Consider the following 27,859-nt stretch of genomic DNA (forward strand, 5'->3'; position numbering starts at 1 on the left):
TGGTCACGGGCTCGAACCCCGGTCTAATCAAGGAGCATGCGCTATGCACTGCTGCTCCTGCCCACCTGGCTACGGAGGTGCCCTCCCACCATTTATTATAATCACAACTTATTTGCATTTTAATCTTCAAAATATTCTCCAATGTGCTGAATACATTCGTATCACTCTTTATCCCAAATCTAAAATTTCCTTTTGGGAATCAGGTTGTAGATCACTGGAATAAATTATCACCCAAATTGATTGAGGCAAAGAGTTTGGTAAAGTTAAAGGTGGAACTGGATAGTCATTTTTTTGTCAGTAGAAAAAGTATGAGTGATTCTAATATTAATACTATTAATATAGAACAGTCAGCCAGCCAGTTATGGGCAGCAACAGAGTTACATCCCTCCTTCAATAGGAATTCCATAATAGGTTTTGTTTTAGTCTGATATTCGCAATTAATGTTTCCAGACCTAAAACAAAAAATACACAAGTGTTTCACTTTTTAAGTATGCAAAATTCCCCCCTTCAAAAAACAAATCATTAATATGCGATTAAAAGGTCAACATGTATTATGATTAACTATCTTCAAAGTGGCAAATTATATATATGTGAAAATAAGTTATCATTATAAATTATATATTATAATATGTTAACTTATAAGTAATAAATCATGATATTAATTAATAAGTTATAAATGTTGTTATAAGTAATAAGTTATAATATTAGTTAATGAGTTAAGTTATATATGTTATTATAATTAATAAGCTATTTTATTAATAGTTAATTTATAAATTATCACTGGGAGACCTTGTCTGAGACAAAAATGTTATACCTTAATTTTCTTTATTTTTAAATTTAAATTTTCTTCTCTACTCACCTCTTCAGCTTTTGTAATCATCAAGGGTTCAAAAACTTTCATAGCCTCTTGAATTAAATTGTCACTAACTACAATACTATTGTTAAATATGTGAACTCCAGAATTTTGTTTAGAGCAACCCTTCAATGCAGACCTTACAATCTGATTTATATCATCATTACTGAACACTGATGGAAGAAGTGGCTGAAAGAAAAAAAACAAGCTTGACTGTGCAATCATGAGGATATATCATTATGTTTAACAGACTAAATTGGAACACAAAGATAATGACCTATACGCAAAATGTGTTTTATCTGCTACATTCTCACATCCTGGATATATTTCATCATGGGTTGTTCAAGCCTCCATAGTGATCCCCCCACACACCATGATTCCAACCCTTTTTGATGAGACTCACAAAAAAAAAAAAAAAAAAAAAGAAAATGGTCAAAATCACAGAATGGGTAACATACTTTACATAAATAGCAATAAACTTTTATATTGAACCAGTACTTTTGCCTTTTTTTTTTTTTTTAGAATAGTGAAATACTGAGGCAACTTGTGGTGAAGTATCTCTACAATATGAGATTGATGCAACAATCAGCAAGCCAAGTTTACTCATTGCTACATATAAAATGAGAATGTACCCTACTTGTACAATAAAGTGTTTCTAAATAATAATCTAAATTAAATAATAGAATTTTAAATAAAAGAGTAAATATAATTAACTAATTTGTAATATTTATAAAAGCAGAGTTTCAAATTACTAAGAAAATTTTCTACTTATAATGAAGGTCAGAAACTTTGTTTCCTCCTGATGACTACTAAAAAAAAGTAAGGATAAGTAATGTACTATAATTAACCTTACCAAGGGTAGGTTTTTAGCTGATGCTATAGTTTTCAGAAAAGGATTTTTTTTCCTTTACCAAAATGTAATCCAAGAACTTTGAAAAAAATTCTCAAGTAACTTAAAATATAGGCACTGAGATATACTAGAGGAAGAAATACAGTTTCAATCATGCTGAAACATTAATGATAGAACTGAAAATAAAACAACAGATATCTAAAATGAATATTTTCTGTTCAAAATTTAATTCTAAACAAATTGCAAGGGAAGCAAAACATCATGTTCAATGGCAGCAATTCCTGCTTTGAGAAATATAAGACAGGAGAAGATTATCCAAATGCAAAATATGGCATTTCTCCTTTTGATTTTTTTTTTAAAAATAAGTAAACTAAGGATTATAAATAACTGAAAATTTAGTGATGTTTCTTCAAAACTTTCTTTAGAAATAACTCACTGAAATACTTTATTATTATGACATTATCTGAGGAAACAAACTAATGCCCAGAACAACCTAATAGCTAAGAACTGTTTTCAGCTTCTATTATGACAAAAATTTCACAACACGTTCCTTGTGTAATTCTCATTATTGTAGTTTGATATTTCATTCCATGAAGTTAATAAACTCCTAATTAACATTTTCACTCCCAAAAATTCATACAGGAAGTTGATTCTTGCTGTGCTTAAGCATTTTTTTTTTTTTCTGTTGTTCTCATTTCATTATTTGCAGCTACAGAACTATTACATGCCATGAAGCCAAGTGTCAATTTGAAGAGAGAGAACAATGCACTGTAATATGTATACAAGTTTGAAAGCTGCATCTGAGATGAGCAAAAAAAAATGTGTCAAAAGAGCAACAAGACTAGTGAGGAGTGTAAGGGAGTGCTATTATAAGCTTTTATGGCTTGTAGATTATACATCTGCAAGTGATTTGATTGTTTTCTGAATTGAACTGAATTTTGAAGGTATTTAATCTCTCTCTCTCTCTCTCTCTCTCTCTCTCTCAAGTTACTAGGACTAAAGGACAGACTTAAACTTAGTAAGAATAAATCAGATTGGATATCAGGAAATTTGATTTCAGCCAATGAGCAATTAGCCTGTGGAACAAATTACAAGCTGTGCTTGTTGAAAGAAAAAGTTTGTGCAAATTCAATAAATTCAGAAAGGGACCTGAAACTGAAAATATTGGATATTGGATGAAATCTGTGATAAAGTAATCCTCTCCTATTTATTTATTTTTGCAATTTTTTTATAAATTGAAAGTTTAAAATTGTCAGACAAAATTTATTGGCATCATACTATGCTATGTATCGTGCACTGCTCACGTGATTTAAGACAATCTGAGCCAATCAGCAATTAGCGCATTCGTATCAGAAACGAGAAAGATTCCCGCACTCAAAGTAACCACTCATGGATGAGGGTAGCAAAGGTCCATGTGGTAAAGCATTCAGTTGGTTGTTGTTTATGCTATTTACACATGTTGGAAATTTATTACGCTAACATTTTTTTAATTAATTGCCTATTAATAAATCGTGTTATAAAGTTTTTAATTTAATAGAATAAAGACACGCATGTCTGGTAAAAGTAGTTAATTGAATCCTAGTGCAATATTTGAAGGATAGAATCTGATGAAAGCTGCCCTAATGTGTGTAGGGTTATGAATATGCCTCCGACCATTACTACAACTATGAAGAATGCTAATAAAATAAAACAATCAATGCAAAGTGGTAGGTAAAATTTTCGGTGCCCAGAACCTAACCCTGTGATTTCCGATTGACTCCATTGTATAAAGGGTTCCATTTGGACCTGTCCCCCCAGGAACCTAACCCTGACGTAAATTGAGGGCTACCTGTACTAGGTAGTGGCAGCTCATGGTATAAGAAAAGTGTTGTTGCAACTTTTGCAACTTGCAATTTGATTTGTAAAATGTCCTAGTTTAATATAGTTCCAATACCTATAATTGTTATGATATGGTAATGTTTTTAAATTTAAAATTAAACTACATTTATAAAGCTGCTATAACTCTGTATATGTCTTATCCACATGAAGGTATACAATAAAATGTGACATTCTCTCAAATGCATTCATTGAACTATTGCATTAGTATTAGTACAGGCAAAATGATGCAAGGAAGCAAGCTTATATATAAAAACAGTTTTTTTTTATCCATTTTTGTTTAACCCATCTTTAAATTTGTTCCAATTATCTACTTCCACAACACCAGATGGAAGTTTATTCCAACAATTATGCAATCACATAGGGAAATTTCAGCATAATCTAATCGGTATCCATCGTTTTTAAATTTAAATTTGTCCACTTGTGTGTGTCATCTGATAAAGAGTAAAGATGCTTTCAGCATTTAGCTTACCTAACACTTTTAATGCCTTAAATGCTTAAATTAAGTTAGCATGCAGATCCCTAGTTTTCATATGCTGCAAGTTACAGTCCCCAGTTAATCTTGCTGCTCTTTTCTGTACCTTTGCTAAGAGATTCACATCCTTCTTACAAATGAGGTTCCCAAACCTGTATGCAGTTTTTGAGATGTGGGGATATTAGTATTAGTAAGCCGCATGGTGCAAGAAAGCCTATGGCTTATGCTGCACCAGCCAAAAAAAAAAAAAAAAAAAAAAAACACACCCGAATAAAACAATGAAAAAAAAAAAAAAAAAAAATTAATAAAAGAAAAGGAATTAAACCTATCATCCTATGCGCTTCCCTCACCCGAAGGTAATATCCAGATGACCTTTGAATTTCCCCAAACTGTCAGCCTCTACCACCCATGTAGGCAACTTATTCCATTATAACTCACTGGCTAAAATAAAACTTTCTCCAGTCCAATCTAAACATTCCCCCCCCCCCCCCGTAACTTGAATTTATGTCCCCTAGTTCTAGCATCATTTATAATCTTGAAAATTTCACCCTCATTCATTTTACTTATGCCTCTCAGAGCCTTAAACACCTCAATCAAATCTCCACTAAGGTGTCTAGTTTCCAAACTCTGCAACCCACATATTTGAAGTCTTTCTTCATAAGGACACCCTTTTGCCGATCTCAACAGGCGAGTTACCCGTCTTTGCACCCTTTCAAAAAGCTCGATGTCTTTCTTTAGGTGCGGTCTCCATACTTGAACACAGTAGTAGTGGCACGTGATGCAAGAAAGCAAGTGTATGAGCTTATGCAACAACAACCAAAAAAAAAAAAAAAAAATCACACCATTCCCTCCAAATGCCTGTCCAGTTCCTCCTTAAATTTATTTAACTTATCAACTTCCACAATGACAGATGAAATTTTTTCCAGCAATTAACCACCCGCTGGCTAAAGGCAAATTTACGCATATCTATGCTACATCTGTCTTTTCGTAATTTAAATTTATGCCCCCTTAGGTTCGTAATCCGAACAAGTGGAAGGATCTCATCAGAATTCAGCGTGCTCAACCCATTCAAGGCCTTATAGACCTCAATCAGATCACAATACAGGTGCCTAGTCTCTGGCCACTGCAATTTGCAGAACTTAAGCCTCTCTTTGTAAGAGGATCCCTTCATTCCCCTCACCAATCTTGTTGCCCTTCTCTGTACACGTTCAAGCAAGGCCTAAAATGAGGCCTCCAGACCTGTACACAGTACTCAAGGCATGGCCTTACCATTGCCTTATACACAGGGACAATCACCTCCTTTTCCCTGCTAGCAAAATTCTATATATCATTGACAAAACCCCATGACCTGCCCTGGCAGCCTGTCTGCATTGCTCAGAAAACTTCATATCTGACTGCACAATTACTCCCAGGTCTTTTTCATTTTCTATCACCTTAAGTGTAGTACCATACAGTTGGTACGTTTCTCTGGGGTTACTTCTACCCATATGCAGTACTTTTCATTTGTCAAGCTTAAACTTCAGTTGCCACTTCTTAGCCCATCTGCCTAAATTATCTAGATCCTGTTGCAGTAGCACACTGCCATTACTGTCATTAACAACCCTGCCAACCTTTGTATCATCTGCAAACTTCGACACTAAGCCTGATATACCTTCATCACTGTCATTGATAAATATATAAAACAACAAAAGACCCAACACTGAACCCTGTGGGACTCCACTAATAACATTAGTCCACAAAGAGCAGCACCCATTAATTACCACCCTCTGTCTTCTCCCACTCAACCATCCTTTTATCCATTGTAGCAACTTACCCTTAATACCAATCTGTTCCAATTTGTACAATAGTCTTCCATGTGCAACAGTGTCAAAAGCTTTCCTGAAATTATTTTTTGCATCCAGTTCCCTTGTAACCACATCATAATATCCTATCAAATTTGTCAGACAAGACTTTGCCTTAACAAACCCATGCTGTGTCTGTATTATTGCTGCAGTCTTGTCTAGATGATCCTGCAATGCATCATTAACCAGTGACTCCATTATTTTACCCGGAACAGAAGTTAAACTAACTGGTCTGTAATTACTCGTGTCACCCTTCAATCCTCCTTTGTGAATTGGGGATACATTTGCACATTTCCAGTCCATGGGGATCTCCCCTGAGTCCAAGGATGCTCTCATAATTATGGCTAAGGATTTGCTTAGTTGCTTTGCTGCCTCCTTTAATATAACTGGATAGATCCCATCCACCCCAGGTGCCTTTCTTATGTTTAACTTCAACAATTTCTCCTCCACCTTGCTCTCAGTTATTACAAAATCATTAAGCACCCTGCTACAATTTGATAACCTTTTGCCATTTTCAAACCTTAATAACTCCTCATGTGTGAATGTAGATGCAAAATACTCATTCACTTTGTTTCCTATCTGAGCAGGATCATCAACAGTCGAACCATCGCTATCAAGTGGACCAATCGGATTCATCCCCTTCTTTTTAGCGTTTATATAAGTAAAGAAATCTTTGCTGTTTTTCTTAGTATCTTTTGCCAAAGATTTCTCGTAATCTGCCTTTGCCTGCCTAACCTCCTTTGTGACCCGATTACAGGCTAGCTTATATCTGCCATAGGCTTCTGAGTCGCTTGATAATTTATATGCATCCCATGCATTTTTCTTCTCTGTCACGAGTCTAAGATAATGGGATTATCACATGCCTATCTCTACTTGCAAAAGTTCAATAGATCATCGATAGGACACCATGGGCCTTCCTTGCAACCTGTTTACAATGCTCAGAGAATTTCATGTCTGACTGTATCGTAACACCCTAGTCCCTTTTCCTCCAGTACTGGGTTTAGTTGAACTCCACCAAGTGAATAAGTTATTTTGGGATTACTGTTTCCCAGGTGTAATACCTTACACTTTGTTGGATTAAAGCATATTGCCATTTTTCTGACCATTCCTGAAGTCTATCTAGGTATCTCTGAAGAAGCTCAGCTTGACAGTGATCATTATCTACTCTACCAATTTTAACATCATCTGCAAATTTAGACATCACGCCCTCTATCCCTTCATTGATGTCGTTTATGAAAATTAAAAACAACAGTGGTTCTAATACTGATACTTGGGGAACCCCACTTCTTCCATCAACCCAATCTCAGGAATAGCCATTTATCACAACCCTCTGCCTCCTGCCCTGAAGCCATCCTGCTATCCATCTAAGGATTTTCCCAGTGATCCCAACCTGTTCCAGCTTATAAAGCAACTGCTGATGTGGGACTGAGTCAAAAGCTTTGCTGAAATCTAAATAAACAATGTCGAAATTATTCCCTAAATCCAGCTCGTGAGTGACCCTTTCAAAACAGCGAACCAGATTTGTTAAATATGATTTTTCCTTTAACAAAATCATGCTGAGTATCCTTGAGAATTTCAATTCTATCCAAATGATCCTGAATTCCACCCTTGATCATTGCCTCCATGATTTTCTCTACCACTGAAGTCAGACTGACAGGTCAATAATTTCCCACTTCACTCTTAGAGCCACCCTTATGTATGGGAGATACATTGGCACTTTTCAAATCCAACGGAATCTCCCCAGAGTCTAGTGATGCTCGCATAATTAGCTTCAATGGTTCAATGCACTCACTTGCCGCCTCCCTTAAGATTATAGGGTATATTACATCAACTCCAGGAGCCTTACTGGCCTGTAGGCTCGAAAGTTTTTTCATTAAATAATCTTGCGAAATTTCAATATCATTAATTACATATTTTACAACTTCGTTCCCACAGTTTTCCATTTCCACAAAAGGTTTTTCATTTGTAAATATTGATGCAAAATAACTGTTGAGTTCATCTGCAATGGCAGCTGGTGTATTTAATACTATCCCCTTTCCTTACGTAAAGGTCCGATCTGGTTTGTCCTGCTCTTCTTGGCATTTATATATGTGAAGAATTCTTTATCTCCCCTCTTTGCTCTGTTTGCTAGTGATTTTTCATAAACTGCCTTTGCCTGTCGAACCTTTTCTGTGGCTCTATTACACATCATCTTGTAGCTGTGATAGGCTTCAGTACTTTTTATTGCTCTGTAACCTTTCCATGCCACCTTTTTCTGCTCAAGTAATGTGGCAACTTCACTATTCATCCAACTTGGAACTCTTCTCGTGGAGTATTTTTTTTAATGGTAAATACATATCCAAGGCATCTGTGATTAATTTCTTAAAAGCATACCTCAGTTCAATTGTATTCATTCTCTGTGTAATATCTACCCAGTTAATAGAGGCCATGTAGCACCTTAGGGCATCGTAATTTCCTTTTCTGAAATTATAACCCATTCCTTTGCCTTTTACTACTGCTACCTCTCTCATCATCATCCACCGTAGAACTCTGTGATCACTTCCTGCTACTGGTTCCTCTACTGTCAGCCCTGTTATGTCATCTGATTCATGGGTGATGATGAGGTCTAGGATATTCTTTTCTCTAGTACTTTCCCTGACATGTTGATACAAATAACAGTCATCTAATTGATTTAAAAATTTTGTTCCCCATGTCGAGTTTCCTTCCCATTTACTCAAATCAGAGGCAAATTGAAATCACTCATAATAAGACATTGACGCTTACTTGCCCATTCCATTTGCATGTAGAGGCTTTCATCATAATCTTCACAATCACCTGGTCTGTAGATTACTCCTACTCGCATTATACCTTTGTTTCCAACTATCTCACACACACCATACAGATTCTATACTAGCATGTGAAACGTCTGAATCCGGGAAAGCTATCGCCACGCTCAGGCTGCTTCTGATAAGAAGCATTACCCCACCACCTCTTCTATCTATCCTATCCTTCCTTTGAAAATGCAGTGTTTGCACGCATCACAGTACTGTATATCTCTAGTCTGGGTGCGAGGTTAGCCTGTGCGGAAAATTGTACCTTAAAGCTCTTCAAACAGAGAAGTTTTTCCTGATTTATTTTCTGCTTTATTAGTTTAAATTGTCATATTAACTTATTTTCTAGAGTAGCTTTATATTCCTAGTTACGATACTTAGTTTAAAGTTTAACTTAGAGATTTTGTAGATATTACTTAGTATCGGTAACGGTATCAAATCCACGTGTCACAAACCAAATTTTTTTTTTTTTAACCAAATTTAGTCGATTTATTAACCAACTGTTATATCAAATTATCTTCTATAAGTAGATTATAGACCTAGTCAGGATCCTTAGTTTATTCTAAATTGAGATAGCGAGATTTGGAAGCTAATCAATACTTACGAGTCCGTAGAAATACCGTTCGTGAATTCCCGCCATTTTTACACGATAGCATAAGCTTAGTGTCGTATAGTGCATAATATAATATTGTCAATTAATCAGTAAATCTATTAATCTTGATAAACTTTATTGTCAATTAAATTGTACTTTTAACTCTATATATATATATATATATATATATATATATATATATATATATATATATATAACGACTTAATCGTAACAAATAATTAATACATAACTATAGTGGTGCACGTGATACGGAAGTTGTATAAAGGGAACTCGTAGAAAACACTAGATACCGAAAAAAATATATATATAACATAACTGTTTTGGGATATAACTTAAGGATTTAATTTTTGTTTTGAATTTTATTGAATTAAATCGGAATCATGACTCTGACCAGAGCAGCAAAGCAAAAGGCTCAAGCTAATGGGAGTGCTGTGGTTCAGGGGAGAACTGAGGGGGGCAGTTGCCCTCTGAATCACAGTCTATTAAAATGCACTGTTTGCTTGATGTTTGCGGAGCAGTCGGGTACGGGACACGATACTGCCAAGGGGGATGTCTTTGTGTGTGCACGATGTAAGGAGTGCAAGGAAATCAGGCGACAACTCAGCGTTGTTATGGGCCTTTATGAGAGCTTGAAGGACAGGGTGGATGCCCTCTAAGGTAATAAATTGAGGGGCCCATCAAGCTCTCAGCTGCCCACATCAACGCCAGAGCTTGCACTTGGTCATCACGCAACACAGCGGCAACCCCTAAGGCAGAATGCGCTGGTCCCACAGGAACTAGTAGTTGTTGGTGACTCTATTGTCAGGGAAACGGGGAACATACTTTGTAAAAAGGATAGGTGGAATAGGACCAGGGTATGTCTGCCAGGGGCAAAGGTTGATGACGTTGTAGAGCGGATATCATCTTTTAAGGGCACAAAAGGTGATATAGTTGTACACGTTGGCACTAATGATATTAAGAGTAGGAGACCGGCGGAATTACTTAGCAAGTACAAGTCACTGTTGAAAAAAAGCCGTGAATTAGGGTTGAACTTGAAAGTGTCTGCAATTCTGCCCAGACACGATAGGAGGGAGTATATGATGAGAGCCTTGTCGATCAATTCGGCCCTGGAGGGATTGTGCAAGGCTCAAGGGGTAGAATTTTTTTCAGCCTGGACTGTACTTGTTAACAGGAGAGATTGCTTCTACAGGGATGGGATACACTTAAATAGAAAGGGTGCAAGAATTTTTGCTGATGCTGTCGAGGCAGTGTTAGGTGGGTCGGAAAACTGCTAGTTGGGGGGGATACAAGGACTAATAGATTAACAGTAGCCAGTGGCAGAGGTGGAAGTGATTCTTGCACTGCTTCTATTGAAATGAGCAGAAGTCTGAAAAACAAGATGCAGAATATTTCAGAGACTGCTGGTAGTCATTGCGGTACAAGTAAACACATGGGTTGTGTTAGAGTAGCTAAGAATAGAAACAGGTGCATGTATACCTGCGTGTACACCAATGCTAGGAGTTTGGTAAATAAATTTGATGAATTTGAGGTATTGCTCAAAACATCAAAGGCAGATATTGTTGGGATATCAGAGACGTGGTGTCACACAGATATAAGTAATGCGGAACTGGAATTTGGGGAATACAATGTGTATAGAAAGGATAGACAGGACAGGAGGGGAGGAGGGGTTATGCTATTAATTAAGAAACACATAAAGTCCAAGGAAGTGAAGCCAGTCGACATCGATGGACAGGGCAGTGTCGAGTCAGTTTGGTGTGACATAAGCATAGGGAAATCAAAATTGAGAGTAGGAGTGTGCTATAGGCCTAATGACTCTGATGAGTATAATAAGATATTGTACAGGGAAATAGAGTGGGCCAGTAAATCAGAGAGTCTTATAATGGGGGACTTTAATTTCCCAGATATTGACTGGAATTTGTGGGTTGGTCACTCTCACACTAGCAAGGCTTTTGTGGATTTATTGGATGATTGTTTTCTACATCAGCATGTTCGTGAGGCAACAAGAGGGAGCAATACTCTTGATCTGATTATCAGTAGTGATTCTTCATGCATTAAGAACCTGCAGATAAATGAACCACTAGGTGGCAGTGATCACAGTGTGTTGAAGTGGGATTTACTCAAGGAGGTAACTACCATCAGAGGTAAAGGGAAGGGTTTTTGTTTTCATAAAGGCGACTATGATGGTCTGAGACAGTATTTAAATTCTATACAGTGGGACCAACTGATGATGTTACCAACAGCAAACTCAAAATGGGAAGCATTCAAGGAACTAATCTTGGAGGCTACCAGGCTTTACATACCAACTAAGAAATTTTGTTCAAGGTTTAGGCCTAAATGGTTGTCAGATGAACTAATGAGACATGTGGCAGAGAAGAAAAATGCATGGGATACATACAAATTAATGGGTGACATGGAAGCCTATGATAGATATAAGTTGGTCTGTAACCAAGTCACAAAGGAGATTAGGCAGGCAAAGGCAGACTATGAAAAATCCTTGGCAAAGGATGCAAAGAAAAACAGAAAAGAGTTCTTTACATACTTGAACTCGAAAAGGAAAGGGATGAATCAGATTGGTCCACTGGATATTGATGGTTCAACAGTTGAGGATCCTGCTCAGGTGGCTAACAATCTAAACGAGTATTTTGCATCTACATTCACGCATGAGGAGTTATTCAGGAAGGAGAATGATGTAGGTAAAGTAAACATTGGCAGTGAGCTGGATGATTTTGTAATAACTGAGAGGAAAGTGGAGGAGAGATTGTTGAGGATAAACATAAAAAAGGCACCTGGGGTGGATGGGATCTATCCAGTTATATTAAAGGAGGCAGCAAAGGAAGTATTCAAACCCCTAGCCATAATTATGAGAGCTTCTTTGGACTCAGGGGAGGTACCCATAGACTGGAGATGTGCAAATGTAACCCCAATTCACAAAGGAGGATCAAAGGCTGACACAAGTAATTATAGACCTGTTAGTTTAACTTCTGTTCCAGGTAAATTAATGGAGGCACTGGTTAAAGAAGCACTGCAGGATCATCTAGACAAGAATTCAGTTATAGCTCAGACGCAGCATGGTTTTGTTAAGGGCAGGTATTGCCTGACCAATTTGATTGGATACTATGATGTAGTCACAAAAGAACTGGATGCAGGGAATAACTTTGATATTATATATTTGGATCTTAGAAAGGCTTTTGATACTGTTGCACATGGAAGACTGCTGCACAAATTGGAGCAGTGTGGCATTGGAGGCAAATTGCTGCTATGGATAAGGGGATGGTTGAGTGGCAGAAGACAGAGAGTGGTAATCAATGGACACTGCTCAACGTGGACTAATGTTATTAGTGGAGTTCCTCAAGGTTCAGTGTTGGGTCTGTTGTTGTTTTCGGTGTTTATGAATGATATTAATGATGGGATATCAAGTTTAATGTCCAAGTTTGCAGATGATACAAAGGTTGGCAGGGTCGTTAAGGACAATACTGACGCTATGCTGCTGCAACAGGATCTGGAAAGGTTGAACAGATGGGCTGAGAGGTGGCAAATGAGGTTTAACATCGACAAATGTAAAATGCTGCATATGGGAAACAGTAACCCCAGAGCAACGTATCAACTCTGCGGTACTACACTGACAGTGGTGGAGAATGAAAAGGACCTGGGGGTAATTGTGCAGGCAGATATGAAGTTCTCTGAGCAGTGCAGACGAGCTGCAAGAGTAGCTCATGGTGTCTTGTCAATGATATACAGGAATTTTTCTAGCAGGGATAAGGAGGTGATTATTCCCTTGTATAAGGCAATGGTAAGGCCACATCTTGAGTACTGTATACAGGTCTGGAGGCCTCATTTCAAGAAGGATGTAGAGCTGCTGGAACGGGTACAGAGAAGGGCAACAAGATTAGTAAATGGAACAAAGGGTTGCTCTTACGAAGAAAGGCTTAAGTTTTGCAAATTACAGAGTTTGGAGACTAGGCACCGGCGAGGTGATCTGATAGAGGTGTATAAGGCTTTGAATGGTTTGAGCATGCTCAATGCCAATGGGATTCTTCATCTTTCTCAGAATAATCACCTCAGAGGGCATAAATTCAAATTGAGGAAGGACGGATGTCGGATAGATGTGCGGAAATTTGCCTTTGGCCAGCGGCTGGTTGGTTGGTGGAACCGACTTCCATCACTTGTTGTTGAAGTTGATAGCCTAAACAAATTTAAAGCTCAACTGGACAGGTATTTCGAACGAACGGAGGGGTGAAATGGGAGTGGGTTTTTTTTTTTTTTTTTTTTTTGGCTGATGCTGAATAAGCTTGCTTTCTTGCATCATATGCCTCTGCTAATGCTAATGCTAATGATAGCCTAAACAAGCCGTACTGAAACTCATCATCCACAATTTCCGGGTGGCATCACGTCTCCGTAAGCCCTATTATGTCCTCGTTACTTGTTTTAACCAGCAGTTCAAATTCGCTCATTTTATTGACGACACTTCTAACATTACTATATAAACGACTTACTGTTTTTGTATATTTAACAACCCTAACACAACCCTTGAAGTTTTTTAGGCTAGGCTCGCTTCCCTGGCATTAGATATCGGCTCACTTGAAAAATTTCTGCCCCCAGAACATCTAGATAATATGTCCAGTTGGGATAACAGATAAGAAATCTTGAGGTATGTGCAAGAGTTACTTTGACCAATATTATCAGATAAACGCGTGTCAGTATTACCCACATCCACCCCCCCCTAACTAGCAGTTTCCCTGAACCTTTAAGGTATCCTCAATAGTACCGGCAAAAACATTTGCACCACCTTTGTTTAAGTGTATCCCGTCTCTACAAAACAAATTCCTTCTACCTACAAGTGTGGGCCATGCTGATAGAAATTTCCCCCCTAAAGCCCTGCAGAGTCCTTCAAGTCTTGAGTTAATCCACAAGGCTTTTAACATATAATCCCTCCTATCGTGTCTGGGCAGAATTGCAGACACATAGATACTGTGGCCTAGCTCGCAGCATTTCCTCAGCATGGTCCTGTATGATATTGTTGCTTTATACAATGGGATATTCACATCTTTGTCCCTCCTGGCAAAGTTCCTGTGTATCACCCTTCTACTTGAAGTGTTGGCTCAGATGACATTATGTGCCTGGTCTCCTGGCTATGCATAAAAATACCACTGAACAGGTTTCCATGATCAAATTTTAATTTGATCATGATATTTTGGTCAAAGTAACTCTTGCACATACCTCAAGATTTCTTATCTGTTATCCCAACTGGACAACTGGATAGACGTGCGGAAATTTGCCTTTAGCCAGCGGGTGGTTGGTTGGTGGAACAGACTTCCATCCCTTGTAGTGGAGGTTGATAGCCTAAATAAGTTTAAGGCTCAGCTGGACAGGTATTTTGAACGAACAGAGGGATGAAGTGGAAGTGAGTTTTTTTTTTTTTTTTTTTTTTTGGCTGATGCTGCATAAGCTTGCTTTCTTGCATCAAATGCCTCTACTAATGCTAATGCTAATGCTAATTGCTAGCTGACTGCAAATATCTACACCAACAGTGCAAGACTGCAAAATTAAATTAATGTTCGCACCATGCCATTATATATTTATACTTCTGTGTAGGAAAAAATATTGTTTTATAGAAGATCATAGTAAAGTAGCAATTAATTAAAATAATTTGTAATTATATATATTAACTTCATTTGATTAAAGAAACAAAAAGTGGTGGCTTGTAGCACAAAGCTAGCCATGAGCCACCACTGCTGCATACATTGAGCTCAGTGCACAATTTCTTCTTCAAAGAAAATTTACTTGTGTGAAAAAAGCTATATTGATGTTTGCATGAGTCTTTAACATTGCTTTGTTAAAAAAAAAAAAAAGTGCCTATATATCCAGTCTTGAAATATAAGCCTTTTCTATTTAATACTGGCTGGTATACAAAAATCACTCTACCAAAGTTGTGGTGGGTACTTATATATCTATTACACAATTTTAGTAAGAAATAGAATCTTAAATAGTTTTATCTCTATACCAAACAGTCTAGATTCAAAATTATTCTATAAATAAAAAAAAAGAAAATCTCATTCTAAATTACAGACATTGAAAAATAATTAGCTAAATTGTGCTCTTACACTCACACAAACATAAGCCCCTTCTATTACCTCATGCTGTTTTTCAGTCTTCTATATTTTTATACCCAAGTATAAACACATGGAAGACAGAAATATAGAATTCATGTTACAAGGGAAAATTCCAAACAAACAAGTAACAGTTATTCTAAATAGATTAGAAAACTGATCATTAATTTACCGTAACATCAATCCAGGAACCAGAATTCAGAGCCTCCTCTATTGCAGCTTCTACCTGGTTTGATATTGCTTTTCCAACACAGCAAGAAGAAAGAAAAGACAAGGCTTCATCTTTATATCTTCTTGAGATGTATGTCTTTGGATCAGGAATACCAAGTCTTGTCAAAGAATCATATTCTATAATTTAAAAAGGATACTTAATATTATTAATGTCAACAAACAATTAACTTTTAATTACTGTAATCAATCTTACTAAAAAAAAAAAAATCTTAGGTAACCTCAGCATTACTATAACTAGTAGAGACAGCTGAGGCAAAAAAAGAAAAAAAGGGGGGTGGCTGTTCAAACATGTATCTTAACATGGCTAAATTAATTTATCTTAACATAGCCAAAAATTTTCACCTATGTAGAGACAAAAAGATGCATTCACGCAGAATTAATAGAGAGACTGAGCAGTTCTGAGTGCATGATCAGAACTGATAAAGTTTTTTACTGTTCTAATGGCATGAATATGCTTATTTTTTATAGCAAAATGAGTAATTAAAATTAATAAAATAAGTATAGTAGTTCCCCCCCTATCAGCGGTTTCACTTTCCACAGTTTCAGTTACCCGCTGTCCAAAAATATTAAATGGAAAATTCCAGAAAAAAACAATTCATAAGCTGTACACGCTACCTGCCCATTAGTCACTTAGTAGCCATCTTGGTTATCAGATTGACTGTAGTGGTATTGCAGTGCTTGTGTTCAAGTAACCCTTATTTTACTTAATAATGGCCCCAAAGCACAAGAGTAGTGATGCTGACAATTCAGATATGCCAAAGAGAAGCAGTAAAATGCTTTCTTTAAGTGAAAAGGTGAAAATTCTTGACTTTCTTCTATCCGTGAATTTGTGAAGAAAAAAGAAAAGAAATTTGTGCTAGTTTTGCTGCTGCACCTCAAAATGAATAAGATATGGCCACAGTGCATAAGTGCTTATTTAAGATGGAAAAGGCATTAAATTTGTGGGTGGAAGACATGAACAGAAAACGTGTTCTGATTGACGGCAACTGTGTTGTGTCAGAAAGCACTGAGCTTATACGAAGACTTCAGCAAGGAATCCCCCGAAACGAGTGACACCCAGCCATTTACTGCAAGTAAGGGATGGTTACACAGATTAAGCAATAGGCTTGGACAGAAAAGAAAAAAATTACTGAAGAGGCATGAAGAAGCTGCTGCCACATTTCTTGCAGAGTTGAAGAAGTTGATTAAAGAGAGAGGATACCATCCAAAGCAAGTCTTCAACTGCGATGAAACTGGGCTCTTCTGGAAGAAACCTACATTCGTAAAAGTGAAAAGGAGGCACCAGGGCATACGATAAAGCCAAGCGTAATGTACAGAACGAAGAACCTCAAAAACAATCTGCCTGTGTTCTGGCAACATAATCAGAAAACATATTGGTAACCCTCTAAGAGGCTTCCGGATCAGCTAGTGTATAATCTTGCTACCTCTACTCTTCGATATAATGACTGGAGGGAGTCCAAGTAGTGTGTATGTGGGAGGCATTGTCGAGGCCACATTATGTCAAGGATCTGGATATATTCTTACCATGTGTACACCATATCCAAAAATTTCATTACTTCATACAGCATGTCCCACCCACCTGCTTTTTCTTACTATTGAATACACCATGAATTGTCAAACTAATACAGTAAGCTTATATGCAAAAAGATCTGAACCTCCCAAACACTTCCTAATTCAATTCACAAATATACGTGGTCTCAATTCTAATCTCAACGATGTCCATTTCCAGTTGCAGTCTGCTAAACCCCATGTACTTTTTCTGACAGAATCTCAGTTATCAGTTGATTCAACTACTGCTCATCTCAGTTGCCCAAATTATTCGCTGTATGATTCCTTTCACCTCAAAGGTTGTACTTGTGCATATGTCCGTTCCGATATTCCCTGTCAGAGACTTGGTAATTTGGAATCTCCTCTTTTTGATCTTCTCTGGCTTAAAATCTCTCTGCCTCATTGTGTCAAATTCATCTGTTGTCTCTGTCGTTCTCCCAACTCCACTAATCACTTGGAGCTCTTTGACTTCCTCTCTTTGCAACTTGACTTTCTCCAGTCCAACTTTCCTAACAGTGGGGTAATTTTCTTGGTGATTTTAATGTTCACAACTCCAGCTGGCTTCCATTTTCTACTCACACAGACCCAGATGGTCGAGATGCTGAGGGTTTTGCAGTTACTAATGACCTTGCACAGATTGTTCATTTACCTACAAGAATACCGGACAATCCTAACCATACAGCCAACACCTTGATCTTTTTCTCACAAACAATCCTTCAAAGTATACGGTTGAAGTGAGAGGTCCTTTAGGCGCCTCAGATCACAACTTGGTGATTGTCTCTTCTCTAATGAAGCCTTTATCTCATGGCTATTCCTAACCTCGTATTGTTTGGCATTACATGAATACAAAACGGGATGACCTGCAAGATTTCTTTTCTTCTTTTCCTTGGTCGGATTACTGTTTCAAAACTTCTGATGTCAACACTTGCTCAGATCGTGTCAGTAAAATTATTCTTGCAGGAATGGAATACTTTATCACACACTCCACTTTAAAATCTCGTCCTTTATCTAAACCTTGGTTTTCCAATAAATGTGTTAAGGCTGTTCAAGAGAAGAACGTTGCATATCTTAATTGGCTTGTTTCTAGTTCTTCAGTTTCATTTTCTGCCTACATCAAAGCACGCAACCATTGTAAAGCAGTTATTAATCAGTCCAAACTAGATTTTGAACAGGCTAAGAGTAGAAAACTTGCTTCTTGCCCTAATGGTAGCCAAGCATTCTGGCCTCTTGCCAAAGCTATTGGCCGCAACTTTTGCCCATCTCTGCTCCCACCTCTGTTAAAACCAGATGGTTCTGTTGTCACTTGAGCCAAGGATAAAGCTAACCTGCTAGCATCCCATTTTTCTTTCAACTCATGTGTTAATGATCCAACTGACACACTTTTCTTCCAACTCAATTACTAATGATCCAACCGACACACTTTTCTTCCAAATCATGTATTAATGATCTTGGTAAAACACCTCCCACCATTCCCTACATGCTCCATTCAATACCTCCTGTGGCCTTCCGTCAAAAGAAGGACGTCAGAAGGATTTTGGTAAATCTTGATGCTAAGAAAGCTCCAGGTCCCAATGGTATTTCGACACTTGTTCTCGAAACCTGTGCTCCTGAACTTACTGTTCTTTGCCACCTGCTCCTGTTCTTTGCCACCTTTTTTTACTTTCTCATTCCAAAGGTGTTTTTCCTTCTGCTTGGAAATTTGCTCATATCCAGACTTCCTAAAAAGGGTGACAAATCCCTCCCATGCAATTATTGTCCCATTGCAATTACTTCTACTCTTTCAAAAGTAATGGAGAAATCAATTAACCACCAACTCAAACTACCTAGAAACCTTCCGTCTGATCAACGATCGCCAGTATGGATTCCGTCAGTGTCAATCCACTGGTGATATTCTGGCTTATGTTACCCATTTATGGAAAAATTCAATGGAAACGTTCGGTGAAACACAAGCAGTTGCTCTTGACATCTCAAAGGCTTTCGATTGTGTTTGGCATAAAGGTCTTCTAAACAAGCTTCGATCTTATGGTTTACCAACTTTTTTTTGTAATTGGTTATCCAGTTTTCTCTCTGATTGCTCACTGAGGGTGATGGTAGATGGTTCTCTGTCTTCTAACGTTTCCACTAATGCCAGTGTCACCCAAGGTTCAGTTCTATCCACCACTTTTTTCCCTCTTGTATATTAATAAGCTTCTTCCATTTACTGGAAATCCTATCCATAGTTTTGCCGATGATAGCACATTGCATTCCACTTTCCATTTTGAGAAACTTTTCCCTGCTCAGTCAGCTTCAACTTCTCAAAAATCTGCTACCAATTCCTTAAATAAAGATCTCCAGTGGGGCAAAGACAACTTAGTTTTTTTTTCTTTTTTTATGTAAACCCCAAACACGAGAGGTATTAGAACCTAGAGTACTTAGTACCGTGCTTGGGTTGGAGGTTGAGAAGACGAAAGAAGATATTTGTTGACATTGGACTTGAACTTCTGTAGACTGTAATTTTCAGGAAATACGTATGAAGGAAAGTTGTTCCAGAAAACAGCAGTTGAATGAATAAATGAGGAAGATAAAAGTTGGTTCTGTGAGTTTGAAGTTGGATAGTAAATGGATGTTGGCTGGTGGCGGCATGTGTTCGGACTGTTTTGAAAGAGGGAGCGGGAATTATAGAAGCCAATTCAGAAGAACAGTGCCCATGGAAGTATCTGTAGAAGAGGCATGCAGCAGAAACAGTACGTCTATGAGACAGCGAGTGGAGAGTTTCTGTTAGAGATGAATCATTAATTAACCTAACTGCCCTCTTCTGAATGGAATCAAGAAGCCTGAGAGAGGTTTTGGGGGCACCACCCCAGATGTGGGAACAATATTCCATGGCAGGACGGATTTGCGATTTATACAGAGTGAGCAGTTGTTTGGAAGAAAAGTAATGCCGAGAGCGAAAGAGAAAACCAAGTTTTTTAGATGCAGAAGAAGCAATATTTGCAATGTGCTTGTGCCAAGAGAGATTAGAAGTCAGGGTAATCCCCAAAAGAGATATATTATTTTGCCTAGAAATCGGAGTGTCACTAAAGATAAGTATAGGAGCAGAAGAATCCTTTTTGCGAGATATAAGACAAGACTGAGTTTTAGAAGGGTTGAAATCAACTAAGTTGTCTTTGTCCCACTGGCAAATTACCTGAAGATTGGCATTAAAGGAACTGGTAGCAGATTTTTGAGAAGTTGAAGCTGACTGAGCAGGACAAGGTTTCTCAAAATGGAAAGTTGAATGCAATGTGCTATCATCAGCAAAACTATGGATAGGATTTCCAGTCAATGAAAGATGACCTTCTTCCAGTCAATGGAAGAAGGTCATTAATATACAAGAGGAAAAGAGTGGGGGAAAGAACTGAACCTTGGGGGACACCAGCATTAGTGGAGAGCCATCTACCATCACCCTCAGTGAGCGATCAGAGAGAAAACTCAATAACAAATTACTAAAAACAGTTGGCAAACCATAAGATGGAAGCTTGTTTAGAAGACCTTTATGCCAAACACAATCGAAAGCCTTAGAGATGTCAAGAGCAACTACTTGTGTTTCACCGAACCTTTCCATTGAATTAGTCCATAAATAGGTAACATAAGCCAGAATATCACCAGTGGATCGACATTGATGGAATCCATACTGGCGATTGGTGATCAGACGGAAGGTTTCTAGGTAGTTAAGAGTTGGCGGTTAATGATTTCTCCATTACTTTAGAAAGAGTAGAAGTAATTGCAATGGGATGCTAATTGGATGGGAGAGATTTGTCACCCTTTATAGGAACTGGCTGGATATGAGCAAATTTCCAAGCAGAAGGAAAAACACCTTTGGAATAAAAAAGTGAAAAAAGGCGGCTAGAGACCAGAATGCTCGGCTACCATTAGGGCAAGAAGCAAGTTTTCTACTCTTAGCTTGTTCAAACTCTAGTTTGGACTGATTAATAACTGCTTTACAGTTGTTGTAAATACGTTCAGGAGCACAGGTTTTGAGAACAAGTGGAGAAATACCATCAGGACCTGGAGCTTTCTTAGCATCAAGATTCATCAAAATCCTTCTGATATCCTTTTGACGGAAGACCACAGGAGTCATTGAATAGAGCGTGTTGGGAATGGTGGGAGGTGTTTTACCAAGATCATTAATACATGAGCTGGAAGAAAAATGGGATGATAGCAGGTTAGCTTTATCCTTGGCTGAAGTGACAACAGAACCATCTGATTTGGATAGAGGTGGGAGCAGAGATGGGCAAAAGTTGTGGCCAATAGCTTTGGCAAGAGACCAGAATGCTCGGCTACCATTAGGGCAAGAAGCAAGTTTTCTACTCTTAGCTTGTTCAAACTCTAGTTTCGACTGATTAATAACTGCTTTACAGTTGTTGTGGGCTTTGGTATAGGAAGAAAATGAAAAAATGAAACTGAAGAATTAGAAACAAGCCAATTACGATATGCAACGTTCTTCTCTTGTACAGCCTTAGCACATTTATTGGAAAACCAAGGTTAAGATAAAGGATGAGATTTTAAAGTGGAGTGTGGGATAAAGGATTCCATTCCTGCAAGAATAATTTCACTGACATGATCTGAGCAAACATTGACATCAGAATTTTTTAAAATTACCTCACTTTTAGGAAAGTTGGACTGGAGAAAGTCAAGCTGCAAAGAGAGGAAGTCAAAGAGCTCCAAGTGATTAGCGGAGTTGGGAGAACGGTAGAGACAACAGGTAAATTTGACACAATGAGGTAGAGAGATTTTAAGCCAGAGAAGATCCCAAATTGCCAAGTCTCTGACAGGGAATATCAGAACAGACATATGCACAAGTACCACCTTTGAGGCGAAAGGAATCATAACAGCGAATAATTTGGGCATCTGAGATGAGCAATAGTTGAATCAACCGATAACTGAGATTCTGTCAGAAAAAGTACATGGGGGTTTGGCAGACTGCAAGTGGAAATGGACATCGTTGAGATTAGAATTGAGACTACGTATATTTGTGAAATGAATTAGGAAGTGCTTGGGAGGTTTAGTTCTTTTCGTAGATAAATTTGCTGTATTGGTTTGACAATTCATGGTGTATTCAATAGTAAGAAAAAGTGTGTGGGACATGCTGTATGAAATAATGAAATTTTTGGATATGGCGTACACATGGTAAGAATATACCCAGATCCATGACATAACGTGGCCTCGACAATGCCCCCCCCCCCGCATACACACTATTTGGACTCCCTCCAGCCACTATCTGGCAGAGTAGAAGTAGAAGTAGCAAGATTATACACTAGCTGATCCAGAAGCCTCCTAGAGCGTTACCAATAGGTTCGGTCCGGTGTACTAACTAGCGGCCGGCCTGCGAACACTGTTTTAGAGCTGTACCCTTCAAATGTAAGGAATATTGGACCTCGCCACGATGTTCATCTTAACCTCAAAAGTCATCAATCATACTGCATGATGGAAGAGATAGTAGTAGTGGCACATGATGCAAGAAAGCAAGTGTAGGAGCTTATGCAGCATCAGCCAAAAAAAAAAAAAAAAAAAAATCACACCATTCCCTCCAAATGCCTGTCCAGTTCCTCCTTAAATTTATTTAACCAATCAACTTCCACAACGACAGATGGAAGTTTGTTCCAGCAATTAACCACCCGCTGGCTAAAGGCAAATTTCCGCACATCTATTCTACATCTGTCCTTTCTTAATTTGATCTTATGTCCCCGTAGGTTGGTAATCTGAACAAGTGGAAGGATCCCATCAGAATTCAGCGTGCTCAACCCATTCAAGGCCTTATAGACCTCAATCAGATCACCGCGCAAGTGCCTAGTCTCCAGCCACTGCAATTTGCAGAACTTAAGCTTCTCTTGGTAAGAGAATCCCTTCATTCCCCTCACCAATCGTGTTGCTCTTCTCTGTACACGCTCAAGTAAATCTACATCCTTCCTAAAATGAGGCCTCCAGACCTGTACGCAGTACTCAAGGCGTGGCCTGACCATTGCCTTATACAGAGGGACAATCACCTCCTTTTCCCTGCTAGCAAAATTCCTATATATCATTGACAAAACCCCATGACCTGCCCTAGCAGCCTGTCTGCACTGCTCAGAAAACTTCATATCTGACTGCACAATTACTCCCAGGTCTTTTTCATTTTCTACCACCTTAAGTGTAGTACCCCATAGTTGGTACGTTTCTCTGGGGTTACTTCTACCCATATGCGGTACTTTGCATTTGTCAAGGTTGAACTTCAGTTGCCACTTCTTAGCCCATCTGCCCAAATTATCTAGATCCTGTTGCAGTAGCACACTGCCATTACTGTCATTAACAACCCTGCCAACCTTTGTGTCATCTGCAAACTTCGACATTAAGCCTGATATACCTTCATCAATATCATTGATAAATACACAAAACAACAGTGGACCCAACACCGAACCCTGTGGGACTCCACTAATAACATTAGTCCACGAAGAGCAGCACCCATTGATTACCACCCTATGTCTTCTCCCACTTAACCATCCTTTTATCCATTGTAGCAACTTACCCTTAATACCATTCTGCTCCAATTTGTACAGTAGTCTTCCATGCGCAACAGTGTCAAAAGCTTTCCTGAAATCCAAGTATATGATATCAAAATTATTTTTTGCATCCAGTTCCTTTGTGACCACATCATAATAACCAATCAAATTTACCACCTTTGAGGCGAAAGGAATCATACAGTGAATAATTTGGGCATCTGAGATGAGCAATAGTTGAATCAACCGATAACTGAGATTCTGTCAGAAAAAGTACATGGGGAAGGGTTGACCGGAACTTAGCTCTAGAGACTAAACATTCCACCACTTCAAGCCTCCAATAAGCAAAGTGGTGGTATTTCACCGGTTGATGAGAGTTTCAATCCTTCTAAAACTCAGTCTTGTCTTATATCTCGCAAAAAGAATTCTTCCGCTGCTATACTTATCTTTGGTGACACTCCGATTTCTTGGCAAAATGATATATCTCTTTTGGGGATTACCCTTACTTCTGATCTCTCTTGACACAAGCACATTACAAATATTGCTTCCTCTGCATCTAAAAAACTTGGTTTTCTCTTTTGCTCTCGGTGTTACTTTTCTTCCAAACAACTGTTCACTCTGTACAAATCGCAAATTCGCCCTACCATGGAATATTGTTCCCACATCTGGGGTTGTACCCCCAAAACCTCTCTCAGGCCTCTTGATTCCGTTCAGAAGAGGGCAGTTAGGTTAATTAATGATTCATCTCTAACAGAGTCTCCCCACTCGCTGTCTCATAAATGTACTGTTTCTGCTGCATGTCTCTTCTACAGGTATTTACATGGGCACTGTTCTTCTGAATTGGCTTCTATAATTCTCACTCTCTCTTTCGAAACAGTCCGAACATGTGCTGCCACCAGCCAACATCCATTTACTGTCCAACTTCAAACTCACAGAACCAACTTTTCATCTTCCTCATTTATTCATTCAACTGCTGTATTCTGAAACAACCTTCCTTCGTACGTATTTCCTGAAAATTACAGTTGTTGTTGTTGTTATTTGGTTTTTAAGAGCATTAGCAACTAAAGCAATATTGCTCCGGGGATATGCGGTGGTCATTCCCTGACCTTTACCACATTCTCCGTATTTGGTGGTGCACAGGCTTGAACCCCGGTCTAATCAAGAAGCTTGTGCTACGCACTGCTGCTCCTGCCCTCCTGGCTACGGAGGCGCCCGACATGCTTGATGAAGAAGTGAAAGAACATATTGAAGATCATTGAGAAGTGTTAACAAATGAGGAATTGGAAGAACTTGTTGAGTCATCTACAGAGGAAGAGGAAGATGAAGAAACTGAAGCAGGACCAACAACATGGACATTACCGAAGTGTTTCAAGTTGCACAGACATTAAAGGACAAAATTATGGAATATGATCCTCGGATGGAATGTTAAATTCTTAACTTAATTACATGCAGTGTACTGCATGTAATTAACTTAAGAATTTAATAAGCATATACAGGCAACTCTCGGTTTATGAACGTTCGATTTAAGAACATTCGCTAAAAAGAACGTCACAATCATTCAAAATTACTTAAAGTCACCAATAGATAAGAGTTCCTTATAAAATGAAATGCCAAACGTATAGTGAATATAACTGTAAGCTTTAAATAAATAAACTTTTAAAAAATGTATTTATTACAGTAACTATCAGGAAATTGTTGAACTGGGCAATAAAATGGGCCTCGGCCTTGATGTGACTGACGTGAGAGAGCTTTTGGACTCGCATTTTGAGGAATTAACAACTGATGAAATAATTGAAATAGAGACACATCTAAATTCTGAAGTAACAGAAGAACCTGATATTCCACAGCCTCCCAGAACATTTACAAGGCAGAAAATGGCTGCAGCTTTTAAATCAATTTCTGAGGGGTTGGCAATCATCGAAGAAGAAGATGCATATAAAGTAAACTCTCAATTTAATGGACCCCTGATATAACAGATTTCGGATTTAACAGACCGGACAAATAATAATACAGTAATGTACATATTAATCTTGACCATATTATTTTTTTTTAGGTTATACAAAACTGCTGTTATTATTAATTAAAAATTAATAATAATTACACATTTCCATTATTGTTTTGATAATCAAAGAAACCACGCACTCTTAAAGACGTTATGAATCAGTTGCTTGTTATTTACACCAGCTCAAAGAATGCACGGTTTACTTCACAGATTTTTTCTGACTGGTTCTTCACCCACATTGTCCCTGATGTGAGGTGCTTCCAGACAGATGCTCTGAAAATTTCCCCCAATAATGTAAAGGCATTGTTGCTTCTTGACAATGCCCCTGCTCATCCTAATGCTGAGAAGTTAATTAGTAAAGGATGGCAGAATTAAATGTCTTTTTTTGCCTCCTAACACAACTTCAGTTATTCAGCCAATGGACCAGGGAATAATTGCAGCCTGTAAGAGACTGTATAAGAAGAACTTTTTGGAAGAAGCAACAGTTGTGTTGTAGGATGAAGAAGATGCAGAAGAAGACAAGAGGAGCTTTTTTTTTTTTTTTTTTTGGTAGTTGTTGGCGCATAGGCTTCTGTGGCCATAATGCACCTCCCAAGGTTTTTTTGTAGTACTTTGATCCAAGCCCAAGGCGGGAATTGAACCCGCGACCTTTGGGTTGCTAGGCAGGCGCTTTACCCACCCGGCTAGCCCGGTCGGCCCAAGAGGAGCTAGGGCACTTCAGAATCTACCAGTCTACAACATTAAGCTTGCACTCTTTAACTTTGCAGCTGCTTGGGAGGAGATGAAGACTACGACTTTGGCAAATGGTTGGAAGAAGTTGTATAATATTGAACTGGATTTGGATTTTGAAGGATTTGAGGCAAATGACTTTCGGTGCACCCTTGTAAATGCTGTCAATCGGGAAACAACTGAAGATGATGTTCTGAAATGGCTTGAAAATGATGAAGGCGACCCTGGCTACCAAGTCCTCACTGAAGAAAAAATTGTGGACAAGGTTCAATATGGCAAGGCAGGGGAAGAAGAAGAAGACATTGAGGAATAGCAAATTACAGCAGCACGGCCTACACTGTCTGAAATGAGAAATCTCATGGGCATCGCCATCCACTACATAGGGACATCTTCTGACCCTGAAATTGTCCCTTACTATGAACATTTTCAGCAGTTCAGGGTGATTATTATTAAGAAACAACATCGGAGTGGCAAACAACTGAAGCTCGACGCTTTCTTTAAGCGAACTTCACCGACTCCCACTCCTATTTCACCTCCAACTGCTTGTACATCTTAACTGTTTACAAGCCAACAGATGACACCAGTGCCTCCATTTGTGAACATTTCAGAAGAATTCAGATACTGAATAACGACTACTGTACTACTACCACTATGGTCACAGCAAAATACTCTTCAACTACACTGTCAAAAAGGTGAGTAAATATTATATATTCTTTATTATAAATTTAATAATTTTATATTGTACAGTAACGTGTATTGTATTAAAGCTTTTTTTTTTTTTTTTTTTATATTAAGAACAATAAAATATCCCCTTCCCAGGTTACATTTGATTTAACAGACTTTCGGCATTAATGGATACCCCTTCTCCCCTATTAGACCGTTAAATCAAGGGTTTACTGTATGGAAAGAACTGCAAAAGTGAAAAGAGGCATTATGACTGTCTAACATGCTACAGTAAGACTTTTGAATTAAAAAAAAAAGAATCTAACTGTGCAATCTTCTATAAAAACACATTTTAAAAAAGTGGAAAACCCATCTGCTTCTTCATTATCAGACACCCTTCCATCTACCTCATCTGCACCTAGTATCACTTACGTGGAAAATATTGAACTCTGATGAAGATATCGAGGAATAAAAGTTGAATACATATGTATGTACAGTACATATATTATGTTAGTACTCATTTTCTTTATTTCTATTTTGTAACTCTTTATGTTTTTAATTAAAATTAACAAGTACGATATCCTGTTTTTTTATTCTTTTTTATTTTATGTATCATATACAATAAACCATAATGCATACATACATTATAATAAAACGTATTGTGTAGATCATTTGATGTTTAGTACATGGTTTTAATGCTTTAAAATGGCTGCTAATTTATACGATATTATTGTGAAAGCTGAGGAATGAGGAGTACACATACCGAAC

At 38.1% G+C, this 27,859-nt stretch overlaps 1 protein-coding gene across 1 annotated transcript in view; it reads right to left on the reverse strand.

Annotated features, from left to right (window-relative positions):
* Nucleotides 1-27,859, reverse strand: part of Ufl1 (UFM1 specific ligase 1) — a 113,483-nt gene that overhangs the window by 39,468 nt on the left and 46,156 nt on the right. The window contains 2 exon segments of the mRNA XM_090378873.1: nucleotides 860-1,042; nucleotides 15,597-15,772. Of these exon segments, the coding sequence (XP_090234999.1) occupies nucleotides 860-1,042; nucleotides 15,597-15,772 (359 nt within the window).

This window comes from Mastigoproctus giganteus, chromosome 8 (genome assembly GCF_048544385.1).
Source record: "Mastigoproctus giganteus isolate SK-2022 chromosome 8, ASM4854438v1, whole genome shotgun sequence".
NCBI lineage: Eukaryota > Metazoa > Arthropoda > Arachnida > Uropygi > Thelyphonidae > Mastigoproctus > Mastigoproctus giganteus.